Raw genomic sequence first — 17054 nt, forward strand, 5'->3', positions numbered from 1 at the left:
ATTGAGATTTTTTTTATATTTACCATAATTTCCAGTGTATGAGACACACCTTTGTTTAAGCCGCACCCACAAAATTTTAAGGGGAAAAACAGGTTTGTCCATATAACTAAGCCGCACATGTCCACATCATAAAATATGTATATTGTGGCTCACAAATCGCAGGTCATTACTCAATATAAGAGTCTGACTCACAGTGACATCTTAGATAGAAGGCTAAAATCATCACACAGCAACTTAACACTCAGAAGGTAGCCAAGAAATATACAAGATAAGTACCAATACCAGTTTGAAAATAAAAAAAAAACAACTATTTTAACCCCTTCCCATAATGCTTTTCTTCCCAGCAGAGCAGTTCATTTGCCAAGGCTGCTGGGGTGCTGCAATGATTGATTCAGCTGCCTGTGTCCACCAGAGGGAGCTTATGTCCGAGCTTTATAACATTTATAACATATCATACAAAAGTGGTTCTCCGTCTTCATGGTCTGAGTAGCAAAATGTTGCTTGCCATGAAAACACAAAAGGCAAAGTGACAACAAAGCCGAAAAATAAGAAAAAGAGACTCAACATGGTCTATAACATCTTTGATTTCCTCCTCAGCTTTATCTTCATATCTCCCCGCTGAAACCCCTTTTCATCTGTTTTACCAAGAGCTGAAGTCCTGCTGCTATAAGTGACAGGCAACTTTTGTCTGACACTACAAGAGACAGAAAAGCTCTGGAGTCTGCAGTGAGTTCAAAAGACTGTTTCCCTCCGAGGCTGATGATAAAGGAAGATGGCCGCCGCCCTGAGATGAATGGCGACAGAGCACACGTTGCGCCACCATCAAGATCGGCATGTGAGACCTTTTGAGTGCAAACACAAGAGATGGAGTGTGTGCTACACAATAGCTGGTTGATGTCCATAACGCTGCCATTATGTCCCAAAGACTTGCTGGTTAAGATGAAAAGGCTGTAATTGCTGCTCATGAGAACCTCATTGTTTTGTGTTGTGCACAAAACATTCAAAATGTCACCTTGTACCACACACACACACACACACACACACACACACAAATTGCAGTAAAAGTTGAGCGTTGCTAGGGAGCAGTTTTTCATATCTGTGGAGTGAGTTGGCCTCAGCGCTGAAGTAGGAGCCTTCCCTGTAGACCTTCAAAGTAGGGCTCCACTATGCAAGCCTTTCACCCTCATTTGCAAGTGGAAAAACACCTGCATTAACTGGGACATGTATTAGGGCAGGTGTGTATTGCATAGACGTATGTATATATGCACGTTGTATACACCATCAATTCTACAATAAGTGCCTCCATTGAGTTAACCACCAAATCTCATTGTCATAGGGCAAACAGCCACCTGGGTGTCCAATTAGTTTTGTGTCTTAATACATTGGTGGTAACAGATGGCTTTAAGCAGCATCCTGAAGGTGGCAGTAGCAGCATCCGTCTCTATAAATTAATATGAGCGCTGCACAACTATCAATGTGAAATTCATGCGTGTTACACTACATCCATACTGTTGTTTACAAAAAATGAATTCGTATTAATGCTGGCTGACAGTATCAAGTCGAAGTGTACAGTGTATATTATATTATATTCATTCATTCATTCATTCATTTTCTACCGCTTTTCCTCACGAGGGTCACGGGGGGTGCTGGAGCCTATCCCAGCTGTCTTCGGGCGAGAGGCGGCGTACACCCTGGACTGGTCGCCAGCCAATCACAGGGCTATATTATATTATATTATATTATATTATATTAGATTAGATTAGATTAGATTAGATTAGATTAGATTAGATTAGATTAGATTAGATTAGATTAGATTAGATTCAACTTTATTGTTATTGCTCATGTCACTGGTACAGGGCAGTTAGCAAAATGCAGTTAGCATCCAACCAGAAGTGCAATTACCTTAGTACCTTAGTACCTTAGTAGTAAGTAAATGTAGAAAAAAATGGACAGATCTACGTATGTACAAACTATAACAGGCTATGACTATAATACAGTGAGGATATGTACAGGGATATAAATGACTATAATATGGCTATTGTAGATTATACAGATTATAAACAGTATGGATGTGACAATATATAATAACAGTAATATGTACAGTATTGCAATGAAGTGACTAGAGTACGGTTATTGCAGATTATATAAATTATAAACAGTATGATCTATGAATGCAACAAGATATAACAGTAATATGTACAATAGTGCAATATGTACAATAGTGCAATGAAGTAGTGCAATGTATATGCTCTGCTCTACAAACAAAAATGACATGCGTACATGCAGGCAAGTGTGTGTCAGTACACAAGCATTCTAAACAACAGTAATCTTCGGCCTCCGTATGACTAAAAGCTCTCACAGCGACAGCTGAGACATGACCTTCTAAGTCAGTCGGTGTCCTTTTGAGAGCACTTAATGGTAGAGGATCAACGCGGGGTTTGTGTCCGGCACTTGTTTTGGGTAGCGGACCTCCACGTTGGCACTATAAAGTCGAGAGCTTGAGAAGAAAGGTCACATGAGGGCCCGTGCCGGGAGTTCTCTTACGTAAGGTTTTCTTTGTGTACTTGGTGAGCAAATCCTCTTTCACTCTTTAAGTGATGCTGTCACAGCTACTTTTGGCCAATGTCAGGGAGCCGTGATGTCATTTAGTGCCCCTTCCAAAATCCGCATATATCCATTCTGCTTTGAACATATTAAAAGTCTGCCTGCGTTATCACAGGTGGGGGATGTATTAAAAGTCTTAAGAAGCATGCACACACACAGATGCACACACGCAGGCGCTTGCTTCACACAGTAAGTAATAGCATGGGGGACTAAATACAAACCACAAAATGCCCTTGTCAAAAAAGCTTTCAGTTCTCAGGCAGCCATTTCTCCTCAATTCAAAACAAAAAATGTTGTTGCGTCGTCCTGTGGTTCACACCAGGATTCAGTTGCAGGGTCAATATTTAATATTCAAGCTGACAATGTTGGTCCAGCTAACTGGGGCTGTCAAATGATTAAATATTTTAATCAAATTAATCTTAATTTATCTTGAATATCCCACCCTCGGGCATCTCTGTGTGGAGTTTGCATGTTCTCCCCGTGCATGCGTGGGTTTTCTCCGGGTATTCCGGTTTCCTCCCACATTCCAAAAACATGCTAGGTTAATTGGCGACTCCAAATTGTCCATAGGTGAATGTGAGTGTGAATGGTTGTTTGTCTATATGTGCCCTGTGATTGGCTGGCGACCAGTCCAGGGTGTACCCCGCCTTACGCCCGAAGACAGCTGGGATAGGCTCCAGAACCCCCCGCGACCCTCGTGAGGAAAAGCGGTAGAAAATGAATGAATGAATGAATGAATATCTTGAATATTGCCATTTTGGTGGTATTTTGGTGGTACAGGACACAATTCTATACATGTATATGTATTAACAAAGCTAAATAAAAAAACACTTTACCTCACACTAGTCCAGGGGTCAGCAACCCGCGGCTCCAGAGCCGCATGTGGCTCTCCAGCCTCTTTGTTGCGGCTCCCTTTGCAATGCTTGAATATTTTTTAGCACCCGTGTGGTGAAAATGCACGTCTTTGTTATGAGTTTACAAAAATCCAACTTTGTGTGAGACCATGAATGCATCCTGACTGAGTTCTGACTGGTGACTGAATGAGCAGACAGGATGCTATCCAGTTCTCTCTGACAGGTTAACATGAAGGGAAATGAGTAATACTTTTAGTTAGTTATTAATTATTATTATTATTATTTGAGTTATTAATTATTATTAATGAGTTATTTGACGATTCTAAAAAATAAATTAGAGCTCATTTAAAAACAAAAGTTTATCTCCAGTACTAGCAAGAGTACTCCAACTCGTCTTTTTTTTTCCCTCCAATGTTGTTTTAAACATACAACGTTTTGCGGCTCCAGGCTATTTTTCTTTAGTGGGCAAGTGGGTGAAATGGCTCTTTTCATAGTAAACGTTGCCGACCCCTGCACTAGTCTCTTTAATAGTAGAAGAACACAATTTCCTCGTATTGTTATGGGCCACAAAGGGTTGCGTTCAAAGACACCATGTAACTTAAAGGGACATTTTGGATTTTTTTGAGTTGTATGACATCCCCATCATCAGTGCCTTACCACTTTGCCCCTTGAGCCGAGTTCTGGTTGGATTCGGGTGACGAGGAACATGGTTCTGGTTACTTGGTGGGGCCACTTAAGTCAAGAGTTTGGTGTCTCAAAACAATATGCATTCAAAAGAGTAACACAAAAATGCCTCCTCTGAAAAATCAGACCTCAGAATTGTTCAGTATTGCTTTCTGTCCTGTCGTATCACTGTGCATTGTTGTGTGTTCCCACAGCGGATGAAGACGCAAGACTCTCTTGCCGCAGCAAACTTAATATTTACGATACATTTTGGCATTCTGTTAAAAAACTTGTGCTTGTAGGCGAGAAAACCAATAGGTACAGTTGGGGGTTACAGCGCACCATGTTGTTTTGGCATGCGTTTGACAGCCTGCCAATGCATTTTTTATGTAGTAAGAGATTATGTTTAACCCGGAGCTGAGGGCGGTGTTTAAACACGTACCAGTCTGGCAAGGTTGACAGCATCAGAATGAAGTCGGTCTCTCAGATGAGGGTCAAGTTGGAAAGCTGGCGCGATCTCGACCACCTGTACGACAAGCAGTAACAGAGTTAACACTGTTACCTTCTTATAGCATAGCACAGGTGAGAATAATGTGTATTTATTACGGACCATTGCGTGTTATCTAACTATCTTGCAGATAAAATTAATATTTTTAACCAGGAGAAGGCAAAAGGTACCATTAAAATATGGAGCAAATGTAATAATTAAGTATCCAAGGGAATTGAACTCGAAAAACATAACACAAAGAAAAAAACACAGTAGTAAGTCAATTTTTGTATCATGTCTCCTCCTCCCCACTGAAAAAGAAAAACACTTAAAGTATGGAATTTCACTCCTAAAACAGGGGGACTAAGAATATCACGTCAGTGCTCCACCATTCCAAATCTCTTCCAACATGCAACTCTTGATGTGAGAGAGAGAAAGAGAGAGAGAGATATTAGATTTAGGGCAAATGGCAGATCGAGTCACGCAGAAGCAAAGAGCAGCTCTTCCACAAGTAAAGCAGGCCCTCAATAACAAGATTATTATCTACAAGTTGATTAAAACGCAAAAGTCAAAAAAAAAAAAAAAACGCAGCTGACAGATGCTAATTGGTTTAGGCTGATGAAAGCATTGTCACAGGATGAGGCGACACTTTGCAAGTTTGCTGCGACACGCCTGAGTCAGATGTTTGCTAATTGTGTCCATCAAGCCACGCTGTAGCGCCAAATTAATTGGACTACAACTGGAGGATCTAAAAGCACCGTGCTGCCGAATGGGTGAGAATTAATTCCAAGATAATTCCAAGACTTGATTTGCTGGAGAATTATATAAGTGCTGCGGATGCTGATAACGGCATTAAGACCTTTCTTATTGCAGGATAATCCTCTTAGCCCTGCGACTGATGGCACCTCCGACTTATAGACCTGACATCTTTATTATCGTAATCAACTCAAATATGAAAATGTTGCATAAGTGGATGCTCATTGTAAGACAAAAGCTTCTTATGATGTTTTACATTAATACAAGCATGACACAGCGCTGCCAAGTGTCATTTCTGCACTTGGTACTAATGTGTGTTGTATAGAACAAACAAAATGTCTTCTCACCTTCTGGTGTCGCCTCTGAATAGAGCAGTCTCTCTCGTAGAGGTGGACGACATTACCGTATTTATCCCCTGCAGACAGACACAATCCAGAGCAGGACAAGAGTGCTGAAGGCTAGATTTAATACAAATAGTATTTTCTTGCTAAAACATGCTTTAATCGTGTCCTATGTAAATGTAGACAAGGTCAAACACACTTTGCAATCATAAAATATAAAAAAAAAAGAACAAACAAATTGCCATCCTTAAATTGCGACTTTCTGCATTTCTGATAATGAAGCCAATGAATCTCATTCATGTCCTCTATAGCGCCGCGGCACAGCTGAAGGACTTCCATGAGTCTTGTGGACGTAATGAACAGCAGTTAATTTGCACAATGCACAATGGATGCACTTACCAAGGATCTGCACTTCAATGTGTCTTGGTTTTTCAATGAACTTCTCAACAAACAGAGCTCCGTTACCGAAAGCCGTCAGGGCCTCGGAGTAAGCCCGCTGGTAATTCTCCTCAAGCTCCTGACAAAGACAGAAAGAAAATCCATGAACGTCAGCTCAATCATTTTATAGCGTTGCACGATAAACATAAACAAATTTGTCTTGTAATACATTGTTCCGTTTTATCGACCCCTATTTGGATTCCACCTTGTCACTTCCCTTTTTCCTTTGCTTCCTTTAGAAAAGAATTTGTTGCAAACAACCTATGTGTAGAAGACGCTGCACAGAACCACAAGGGCAAGTCAAGGTCATGACTCAATCTGTATTTGTCAGACTGCAACATCCTGCCGGGCCATCGTGTTGGAGGAAGAGTGCGAGGGATAGGAGAGCTGACTCACCGTGCTCGTGCCTCAAGAGAGGATACTTGAGCCAACCCTAGCTGTCATCTCAAAAGGGAGGCAAAATGACCCTGTGCTGGAGGCGGCGCCGTGTCATCGGCGCCACAAGGTGGTTTCGTCAAATAAATGTGACATGAGCGCTTCTTAATTTGACTCAGAAAAGGTAGTTAGGATTCTAATGCAAGCTTATCTGTGGAGCAGTCACATAGAAAACCACGCAGGCAGAGGCAGCAGTGAAGTTCCACCGGCAGTGGATACTATATTTCCACATAAGGCATTTTTATAGCAGCAATCATTCTGGGGGGTGCTCTCACCTGTCTCGCTCTGAAGATCAACACTGTTTTTATTTGACCTCTATATAGGGAATAGATACAGTTAGAGGAAAAACACTTTTGGGGGAATTTTGCCCATCATTCACAATACTTTCTCTTTTCATCTTTTCTCTTTTTTAGCTGGTCTTTTATATACGTATATATCTCAATAGACAAAAGAAAAAGGCATGTGTTCCTGTCTCATTTAAGGATTGTGGCTGATGGGCAAAATTCCAACATGATTTTCCATACTATGGGAAAATTTGGGGTGAAACTATTTTTTTATAGTCACCATTTTATTTTCATGAAAATGTTTTTGAGCTTTACAGTAAATTCCAGACTATAAGCCACAATTTTGATCACACGCTTTTAACCCTGAGGTTTAATTTGTTGTGGCTAATTTAAGATTAAGATAAAGATATGCCTTTATTCGTCCCTCAGTAGGGAAATTTGTATTACACAGCAGCAAGGAGTACAGAATCAGTTAAGCAGTACAAAATACACAATATAGAAAAATAAACAATATAAACAACCCAAGTATTAACAAAATCAACAGTTTTTCCCAGAGTTATATACAATACAGTATGTAGATAATATGAAACGAGATGAGATATATGACCAGTCTATACACTGAGATCTTGTTAGAGAGTTAATATGAGGCATTATGGAAATACTTCACGTAGAACTTAGTATATTGCATTTAGAGCCCTTAGTATTGCACGTGGAGCGGCTAATTTGCGGCTAAAAGAACTACAGTTCCCATGATGCTCAGAGAGCAGCTTCAGAATTGGAGCAGTCAAGTTGGTGGTGATTAGTGATTGGGTTTTGAAGTCTTATGTAGCGATCAGGTTTTGATCTGAAAAATCTTAAGTAAGTTGGATCAACTCGACAAGTGCAGCCTATTGGCTGTAAAAATGTTTTTTTTAATTGGGTGGGTGCGACTTATATTCAGGTGCGCTGAATACTTCGGAATTTACAGTAGTCATACTTTTGTAGGGATGCCCCATAAATTAGCATAAATGCGATAATGATGTTGGTCCACAAGTGAGGATGAGCTCCACACAGCAACAAGCTTGCTTGCTCAGTATGTCTGCAATCTGGAATTATTCATTATTAAGTTTGACCTTTGGATTATAAATATATGCAGCCAAGGGTCTTAATTAGATGTCCAATGACTTTATTCAAGCTCAATCTGACAAAAGGATGGCTCGGGAGACCCACGTTCTCATCGTTTCTCAAGAACTCAAAGACAAAAACACTTTCAAAACACTGCCCTTGACATCCTTGTCAAACAACATGAACAAAATAACGGTCCCAGAAAAATGACTTCAATTCGTTGAATTCTATTATATTGTATGCCCATATCCTATTTGTGGACTTGCCTTCAATACTATAGTCCCAGACATCCTTCACCAAAAACCACTCCCCCCCCCACCACCACCTGTCCATCTGTCCACCTGTCAATGGATGAACAGCTTCCTGACTGACAGGAGACAGAGGATGTAGCTGGGGAGCACCATATCTAGCTCCATCAGCATCGGTGCCCCCCCCAGGGGTGTGTCCGCTGTTCCTCTCCCTCTCCTCGAATGACTGCACTTCAGGCGATCAATCTGTGGAAGTGCTGAAATTTGCAGATGACACCACTGTCATTGGTCTCATCAGTGACAGTGACGAATCTGCTTAAAGATGCGAGGTGGAACAGCTGGTCTCCTGGTGTGATCACAACTCCCCACAATGAGAGTCACTGTCCATTGTTATCAAATGTATTTATGGTGAGTGCTATTGGTCAGGGGTGGTGTAGAGGGGAGAAAAGTCAGAACGATTACAAGGGCCCTAAAAATAGGTAATTATTAAAAAATAAAAAAGGCGGAGCCCCAACATGATTTTTATTTTTTTCCAATATATATGAGAAAAGGAACCATAAAAGTTATCAAATGTATTTATGGTGAGTGCTATTGGTCAGGGGTGGTGTAGAGGGGAGAAAAGTCAGAACGATTACAAGGGCCCTAAAAATAGGTAATTATTAGAAAATAAAAAAGGTGGAGCCCCAATATGATTTTTATTTTTTTCCAATATATTTTATATATGTTATATATTTTTTATATATCTTTATATATTCCAATATATATGAAAAAAGGAACCATAAAAATTTGGGCAAAACATGAAAAATGTATAATTAATCCATATGATGGGTATCGGGTGATTTTAGTCCTGGATAATCGGCAGGATAAAACCCTGATGGTAGCATCCTTGGTAACGATCTAGTGATATTTAACGATAATTAGACATTAAATAAGATGGACAAGGCATCCAACCCATGAAACATTATTTAGTCAAGTCTCAAAAACATGCAAGGGGATTTTGAAATACCTATTGCCTCACAAACTGGAGCTAAAGGATATCATTGTTTACACTGAGACCAAATAAGCCACTGTTATGATAATATCTGATAATAAAAATGGCATTTCTACAAAGGCAATTCTATACCGGCTGTTATTTTATTTCTGCAATGAGCCACACACACACACTGGACACCCATGCGTATTTCACCAGGAAGGTAGGTGCTGCCAGTGCGTCTGCAATCAGAGGTTGAGATCCTGCACGGCGGATTGATGAAAAAAAAAAAACATCCACAGGTCATTCACTGACACAGATTCGGGGAACACCTAGCCAGGTTGGATTGTAGGGTTTAAAGTGTGTGCGTGTCCAATGATGCCTTGCACGCTGCCTCTCCCATATTACGATTACTGGTATTTTCATTCACAATAGCAATGTTCACAGTCCGAGTGGCTGGGAGATTCAGAGAGCTAAGCAAAATATTTATCTGTTGTGTTTTTATAGCACTTTTGGAGAGTGGCCTTTTTTGATGTGCTTCCCATCGTGATATATTTTTTCATGGCATGGCATTACAGGATGCAAACATTACATCACACTCACAAAACGCACAGCAGACACAGTTTGTTTGGGGTTTGTTGCCGTACGCCTCTGCAGTGTGAGAGAAAGGGAGAGGGGACAATATACTGCCCACACTGCAGACTGTGTGTCCATAGGTGATCGGTTTTTGTGATCAGCTTTGAAAGGCATTGATTGACCAGGGTTTTATTTATGAATCTGCCCCATCGCTAGGTTTGGGAATCGATGGAATCTGGGACTTACATTCTGATTTTTCCCTGAATCGTTCATGGTTTTATATTTTTATACTTAAATTCGGTGTTAAGCTCGCCAAGCAGCAGTAATGGCTGCAAAACACCAACCAATAAGAAGTCGACACCCATGAAGAAGAAGCGGCAGGAAGAGTTTGTATGCATTAATTTCATGCGACAGCGCTGGAAAGTTTGGCTGAAACTCTGTGGTTGGTGAAACATTTGCAACACCATCCTATCATGCAAAGAAGTAAACACCACCAGATTCACGGTGGGTGAGAGAGTGTCCCGTGTCCTCGTTTATGACGCACAACGCTGGACTCCAACCAGACAGGTAAATAAAACAATAAATGCCAACATTGAAGAAGTAAACTAATGGTGGCCAACTCAAAAATCCGGCTAACCTCAGCCAGAAAGTTAATGAAACCCTGCAATTGAGGGCTTAACTGTAACTATAGACAAGCTGTTGCTGTTGCTCCAATTATTGCCGTCAATTAACCACTTGGGCGAAAAGCAAAAAAAAAGCTAATTAGTGTAACTAATGTAAATAGTGTATGTTAACTGCACACAATGGCAGTAGCTACATTTGAAGTGTGACTGGTCAGTATCCGTCTGTGTGTACTCGCTTGTTGTGCTGTACTATATACAGTACTTGTTGATAAGTCACCATGTGGTCACTCGACATTCACAGTGTCCTGCAACTAAAAAACTATACAATTAATATAATCACTGTATACAAATAAAATGTTAGCAAGACAATTGATTGGACAAAAAACAGCTGTCTGCTATAAAAAAAAAAAGCTTGACAAGGTAAAATTTGAGGGACAGGAACACACAGGAGAACACAACTGCACACTCCCCCACAGCAAAAAGCATAAGAAGCTGCAGCCAGGCTCTCGGTGAAATAATGTGCAGCGACAGCACGCAGGCGTCTATGGGCCTGCGGGAGGTCATTTTACCATTTGAGTTACACATTTTGGATGGAGTCATGCAGCAGAAGGACATTATAGCAATACTCAAACAAGGAGCGGACTCAATTTAGTCCCACCTGCACTGAAGGGGAAAACAATGCATCACTCTGCATTGACTTTGTTATGCAGAAATGCGCCCCACACCATTAACAACAGAAACAAAATTATACTTCATATATACTAAGATGCATAAAACAAATTGCTGGGAGAAATAAAGAGGACTGAGGCAGTCAGAGAAGCATTTGCAGATGGAAGGAGAGTAGAGCAGCGCCATACATGTCTACAAAGTTATATGTATGGAGATTTACACATTTTGTAAACATCACTTACGTTGTTTACAGTGGGAATATAATTACACTTATGTTGACTGCATTTGGATGAGTTGCATGACACATTCCGGTAATGGCACCCTGGGAAGGTGCAAATGGATGGGAACGTTATAGCTGGCGATGCGGGCTGGGAGCGCCTCCGGAGGCAATTTTAGACAACAGACTGGGAGGCATAGGGTGGGTGGATATAAACGACCAAGTTGTAATATCCAAGCAATTCCACACAAAACACAAATGTCATGAATATAAAAAGCAAACATGTCGCCAGGGGACTGGAGGAGCTCACCTCGTACTCTCGGACGACCCTCATGCCACGGCCGCCGCCTCCGTATGCAGCTTTGAAGATGATAGGGAAGCCATAGGTCTGAGCAAAGGCCTGGGCCTCCTGCAGACTAGAGATGGGAGAGTTTGTGCCCGGGACCACGGGTACACCTTGAAAGACACAAGCATGCATCATTGATCAAGAGCACAATATTTTCCTGGCTGTACAATATTGTACCCTTTTCCTACCAGCGCTGATGGCGAGGGAGCGAGCCTCCACTTTATCTCCCATCTTGCGAACCGTTTCTGGAGTGGGACCAACAAACATCACCCCAGCATCCGCACAGGCTTGGGCAAAGTCTGAACGTTCTGATAAGAAGCCATAGCCTGGGTGGATAGCGTCCACGTTGTTGTCCTATGGAAAGATAGATTAATTGAAAATTACTTTTGTAATAAATATAAGGGGGCTGCACGGCGGATGAGTGGTTAGCGTGCAGGCCTTACAGACCCGAGTTCAATTCCACCCTCGGCCATCTCTGTGTGGAGTTTGCATGTTCTTCCCGTGCATGCGTGGGTTTTCTCCGGGTACTCCGGATTCCTCCCACATTCCAAAAACATGCTAGGTTAATTGGCGAGTCCAAATTTTCTATAGGTATGAATGTGAGTGTGAATGGTTGTTTGTCTATATGTGCCCTGTGAGTGGCTGGCAACCAGGCTGTACCCCCCCTCTCGCCCGAAGACAGCTGGGATAGGGTACAGACCCCCCGTGACCCTTGTGAGGATAAGCAGTAGAAAATTAATGAATGAATGAAAAAAAATAAGGCTCCAATTTGAGGAAAATATTTACTACTTTATGGATCCTTTTTACAGGAAATGACTTTGCTGCAACAACCAGAATTACAGACAGCACAGTACAAACAACAATAAAATGAAAAAAAATTAAATGTATAGTTCATTCATTCATTTTCTACCGCTTATCCTCACAAGGGTCGTGGGGGTGCTGGAGCCTATCCCAGCTGTCTTCAGGCGGGGTACACCCTGGACTGGTCACCAGCCAATCACAGGGCAAACAACCATGTAGAATGTAAATATAATCAATTTTATACAATATAAATCTAACAAATTAGACCAATAAGGGCATCCGGCATAAAACCTATCCCAACACCTTTCATGTGGCAACTCCTGACAGTGAAAAGTCCAAAGTGGACAGAAAATTGTAAAATCAGAGCATAAGTAAATGTGAAATGTACAATTGCTAAAAAGATACAGTCCACCATTTGTATAAAAGAAGGGACAGCTCACATACTATGAATTTCCAACCAGAGCACACCAATGTACAGTACATGACTGACTTTTTATAAACAAATGTATGCACCACTCTAAATAGCTTAAGAACTCCTGTATTATTGTGGTTGCAGGTGGAATCTTATTCCACTGCATATATTAGCCCATTTAATGAAAGGGCAGCTTTCAAATCAGGATCAATATGCTTGCTATGCTTTAGAATTTCAGCGTTCGGATTGTGTCTGAAATTAAAAATCAGTTGGAATTCGCGTCATCCCTCAGTTGATCCAATTTGCATGTGACATGACACGAAAGGATGCACGGACTGAAGACATTTTAATCATCTCATGCTATCAAAGTTGCAATCGCTCTTATCTGTGAGCGAATGGAAGGGCATACATAATGATGACAGGGTCGGGGGAGACACACACACACGCACACGCACACACCAGCCTGACGGATAGAGCCATCTTTACATCAGTGTACCATCTGCTCCTGGATGCAAGGCCAACTATAATCATGGACCATCATGTGGTTAAGGGAAGCAGGCCAGGAGCTATAGAGCCACGGACACACATACAATAATTCCCCTTTTTATTTTTGCATGTTTGTCATTTAATTTTGTCATTTCAAAAATCCAAACTAGCATAGCCCTGTGTGAAACAGTGATTGCTGATTCCTGTTAAGGCATAACTTAAATGAGATTAATTGAAAGCCAACAGTGTGGAAAATGTTCTAAAAACATTTCTAAACCTTTGGGAACCACAGTGAGAGCCCTTATCCACAAATGGTGAATATATGGAACAGTAGTAAGCCTTCCCAGGAGTGGCTGGCCAACCAAAATGACCCAAGAACGCAGCCACAACTCATCCAAGAGGTCACAAAAGACCCCACCACAACATCCAAAGTACTACAGGCCTCACTTGGCTCCGTTAAGGTTAGTGTTCATGACTCCACTATAAGAAAGACACTGGACAAAAACGGCCTAAGTGGCAGAGTTCCAGGACCAAAACCACTGCCAAACAAAAAACATTAAGGTTGGTCTTAATTTTGACAGAAAACATCTTGATGATCCCAAGTACTTTCAGAAAAATACTCTGTGGTCTGACTACAAAAAAGTAGAACTTTTGTGAAGTTTTGAACCACCATATTTTACAGTAAAATATGGTGGTGGTAGTGTGATGGTCTGGGGCTGTTTTGCTGCTTCAGGACCTGGAAGACTTTCTGTGATAAATGAAACCATGAATTCTGCTGTCGACCAGACAATCCTGAAGGAGAATGTCCAGCCATCCATTGGTGACCTCAAGCTGACTGATTATAGATTTTGTGTGTAAAATGAACAGTGATGCTTCACCTTGGCTACTTTGATGATGTCAGGGATGTGCAGGTAGGCAGCTACGGGCGGCAGACCTTTCCCAATCAGGTAGGCCTCGTCTGCTTTCTGTCTGCAAAGCAAAAAATAATCAAATTAATGAACAGTTGTCTTATATTTCTTCATCTAACAATAACAAACCAATTCAGTTGTTTGTTATGAGATAAATTGCACTCTTCCTAAAACCATCAGTGCAGTTAAAACAATGAGGCAGGACAATATAGGTATATTCAGCCAAGAAGAGTCATTCTGAGCTGGATTAAGACAACAAATAGCGTGTTAGTCTTGTGTACATACAATTACACTTGTGTCGTTGTCATAACATAAACACAATTATTTTGTCCCCTTCAGGATAGCTTAATAAACATTATTGTTTATCCAGAGGTGTCACACCAACCAGGCGCACTAGTTCCAAAACTGCTGACTCACTAGGTGCAACCAACTCTTCTTCAGCTTCAAGCTTGTCCACAGACAAGACACCACCTACCAACCTCAAACATTTTTTTTATTATTATTATTATTTATTTGGGCAAATACACGAAACACCACAGTGCATCTCCCACACCAATCAAAATACAACTCTCCATTATTTACCTCTGTATTCAACTATCTGATCACAAGCCCAAAAGGAGTAGGCTGAAGCAAAAGCTTATAAATGCCTACCCCTTTTTGCAAGATATAATCATGTTCATGCCACTGTCTTGTTTTCCCCTGTTATTATTGTCATTGTAATATTTAATTACATTGAACAAACAATGTCACGTTTGCCAAAGTCAAACTCCAATCCCCCAAGGAGGTTCATTCCTTGTCCTGGGCGTGTCATGGTAATCGTCACACACCAGACGGATTCCCTTTCTTTACAATTATTGGGTAATCATCACAAAACCATCCATTTTTTTCATTATGCTGCCTCAGTCAGCAACTTGTCGTTTTACATGGGTAGTATAATGTTGCAGAAATATTTATTATACACCATGACTTTCTACACCCCATTAAATGTCTTTAATGTAAATTTCCCCTGATTATTCTTGCTAATCGTATAATAAAAATGGAGTCAAACGTCACCAAAACGAAACAGTAATGTGACAACACCCGAGGCAGAAGTCTCTTTGACAAACCAAAACAAATACCTCTTGCAAGCAATAGTAGCAAAATAAATGTAAGTCAATGTAGCCAAGTACAAGCATTTCTTCAAAATGCTCAAGTAAAAATAAAAAGTATGCCGCATTCAAATGACTCTGACAAGTATAATTTATCCAAAGCTACTGTAAATGTAGCATCCACCACAATCAGATTACTACCTGATGCGCCGTTATCTAACGCAAAGTTATAGGATGTGTCTGGGCCGGAACAAGAGGTGTTAAAGGATTATATTTCCTCGTCTCTTGCTTCCCGTCTTATTTGCCTGTCTTCCTCGCCAGTGGGTGCCGGATTTTTCTTTGTGAAAAAAAGGATAAGTACTAGCACCCCTGCATTGATTATGTTGGTCTTAATGAGATTACTGTGAAGAATAAGTACCCGCTTGCGTTTATGAATTCCGCCTTTTCCCTCATTACACTCAGGGAGCGTTTTCTCCAAGCTTGATCGCTGCAATATGTATCACTTGGGTAGAATGAAGAAGAGTGAGGAAGAGTGGAAGACTGCCTTTAACACACCTATGGGTCTCATGAGATGGGTATCGGAGTGGGAGCTGTCTTTCCCAGCACTCCCCTGCTGAGCAGGAGCTCCACCCATGTGCATTCTTCTTGCGTGGCCTCACTACAGCGGAGTGAAATTGTAATGTCGGGAATAGGGAGCTGTTGGCCATCAATCTTCATGGCAGAACAGGAGGCACCGGTTGGAGTGTGCGGCTCTTCCTGTTCCTGGTTCTTACTGATCACGAGAACCTCAGAGACTCAATTCCCGACAAGCATGTTTCCATGATCTGCCTCTATCAATATCAAACCAAATGTTCTCTCCAGAATCCATGGTCCTGATGTGGGCGATGCTGCCCCGGAGACCATCATACATGTGATCAGGGTGTTTGGGGTGCTCCATGGGGGTGTCTGACCCTTGATTGTGCAAACTGAATTGAGGTTGGAGGTCTTCTAATAGGGATATTCTTACAAGGTGACTTGCCATCCCAGAGATTTCGATGGTCCTTGATTGGTGCTGATATCAAGGTGTTTGTCATCGCCTGTTTTTTCTGCGCCAGAGGTACATCCTATCACCTGCCGACAGGACTCATGCGTTCTCTCGACATCCCTCCACATCCTTGGTCTCCTTCACACTAGACTTGATCTTTGGCCTCCAGCCTTCACATGGCAAAAATATGATCCTTAAAGTGGTCAACAGATCCGGACACCCTGCTTCCTGATCCTCCCCCAGATTGAATACACCAACAACTCCCTAATCAACTGGGCCACAGGTATGGTCTGCTTTGAGACCGCCTATAGCTACCAACCACCTTTGTCTTTCCCATCTGTCCACCTTCATCTATGGTGGACTTGTTATGTGTGGCAGGATACCCAGGCTATTCTGTCACAGACCGCTGCCCGTAAATGTCAAATGGCCAATCATCACAGAATTCCCGTTGCTCTGCTGCAGCCTGTGTGCTTTTTTGTTGCAGTGCCTATTATTGCTGTTCGGGGACGGAATGACCTGGACGCAATCTTCATGAGGACTTAATTGCTTATTGTGATTGCTTTTCTCATGCTAAACTTGTTTTTTGATCTTACCTGTCACTTGGACTCTTGTGAGTATTTTTGGTTAGCTTTGGTTGAATCATCCTGGCTGGGGATTTGACTGGGGACTGGAAAGGCGAAGGAAAGGGAGGGGGGGGTCATGTGTGCCTGCTTGTATTCG

General features: G+C 41.6%; 1 protein-coding gene across 1 annotated transcript in view; it reads right to left on the reverse strand.

Annotated features, from left to right (window-relative positions):
- Positions 1-17054, reverse strand: part of LOC131125146 (pyruvate carboxylase, mitochondrial-like) — a 215252-nt gene that overhangs the window by 184412 nt on the left and 13786 nt on the right. Inside the window, exons 4-9 of the mRNA XM_058066386.1 lie at positions 14193-14283; positions 11804-11969; positions 11580-11725; positions 6105-6222; positions 5712-5779; positions 4564-4647 (exon numbers count right to left, since the gene is read on the reverse strand). Of these exons, the coding sequence (XP_057922369.1) occupies positions 4564-4647; positions 5712-5779; positions 6105-6222; positions 11580-11725; positions 11804-11969; positions 14193-14283 (673 nt within the window). The remainder of the gene's footprint in view (positions 1-4563; positions 4648-5711; positions 5780-6104; positions 6223-11579; positions 11726-11803; positions 11970-14192; positions 14284-17054) is intronic.

The sequence above is a fragment of the Doryrhamphus excisus genome, chromosome 3 (genome assembly GCF_030265055.1).
Source record: "Doryrhamphus excisus isolate RoL2022-K1 chromosome 3, RoL_Dexc_1.0, whole genome shotgun sequence".
Classification (NCBI taxonomy): Eukaryota; Metazoa; Chordata; class Actinopteri; order Syngnathiformes; family Syngnathidae; genus Doryrhamphus; species Doryrhamphus excisus.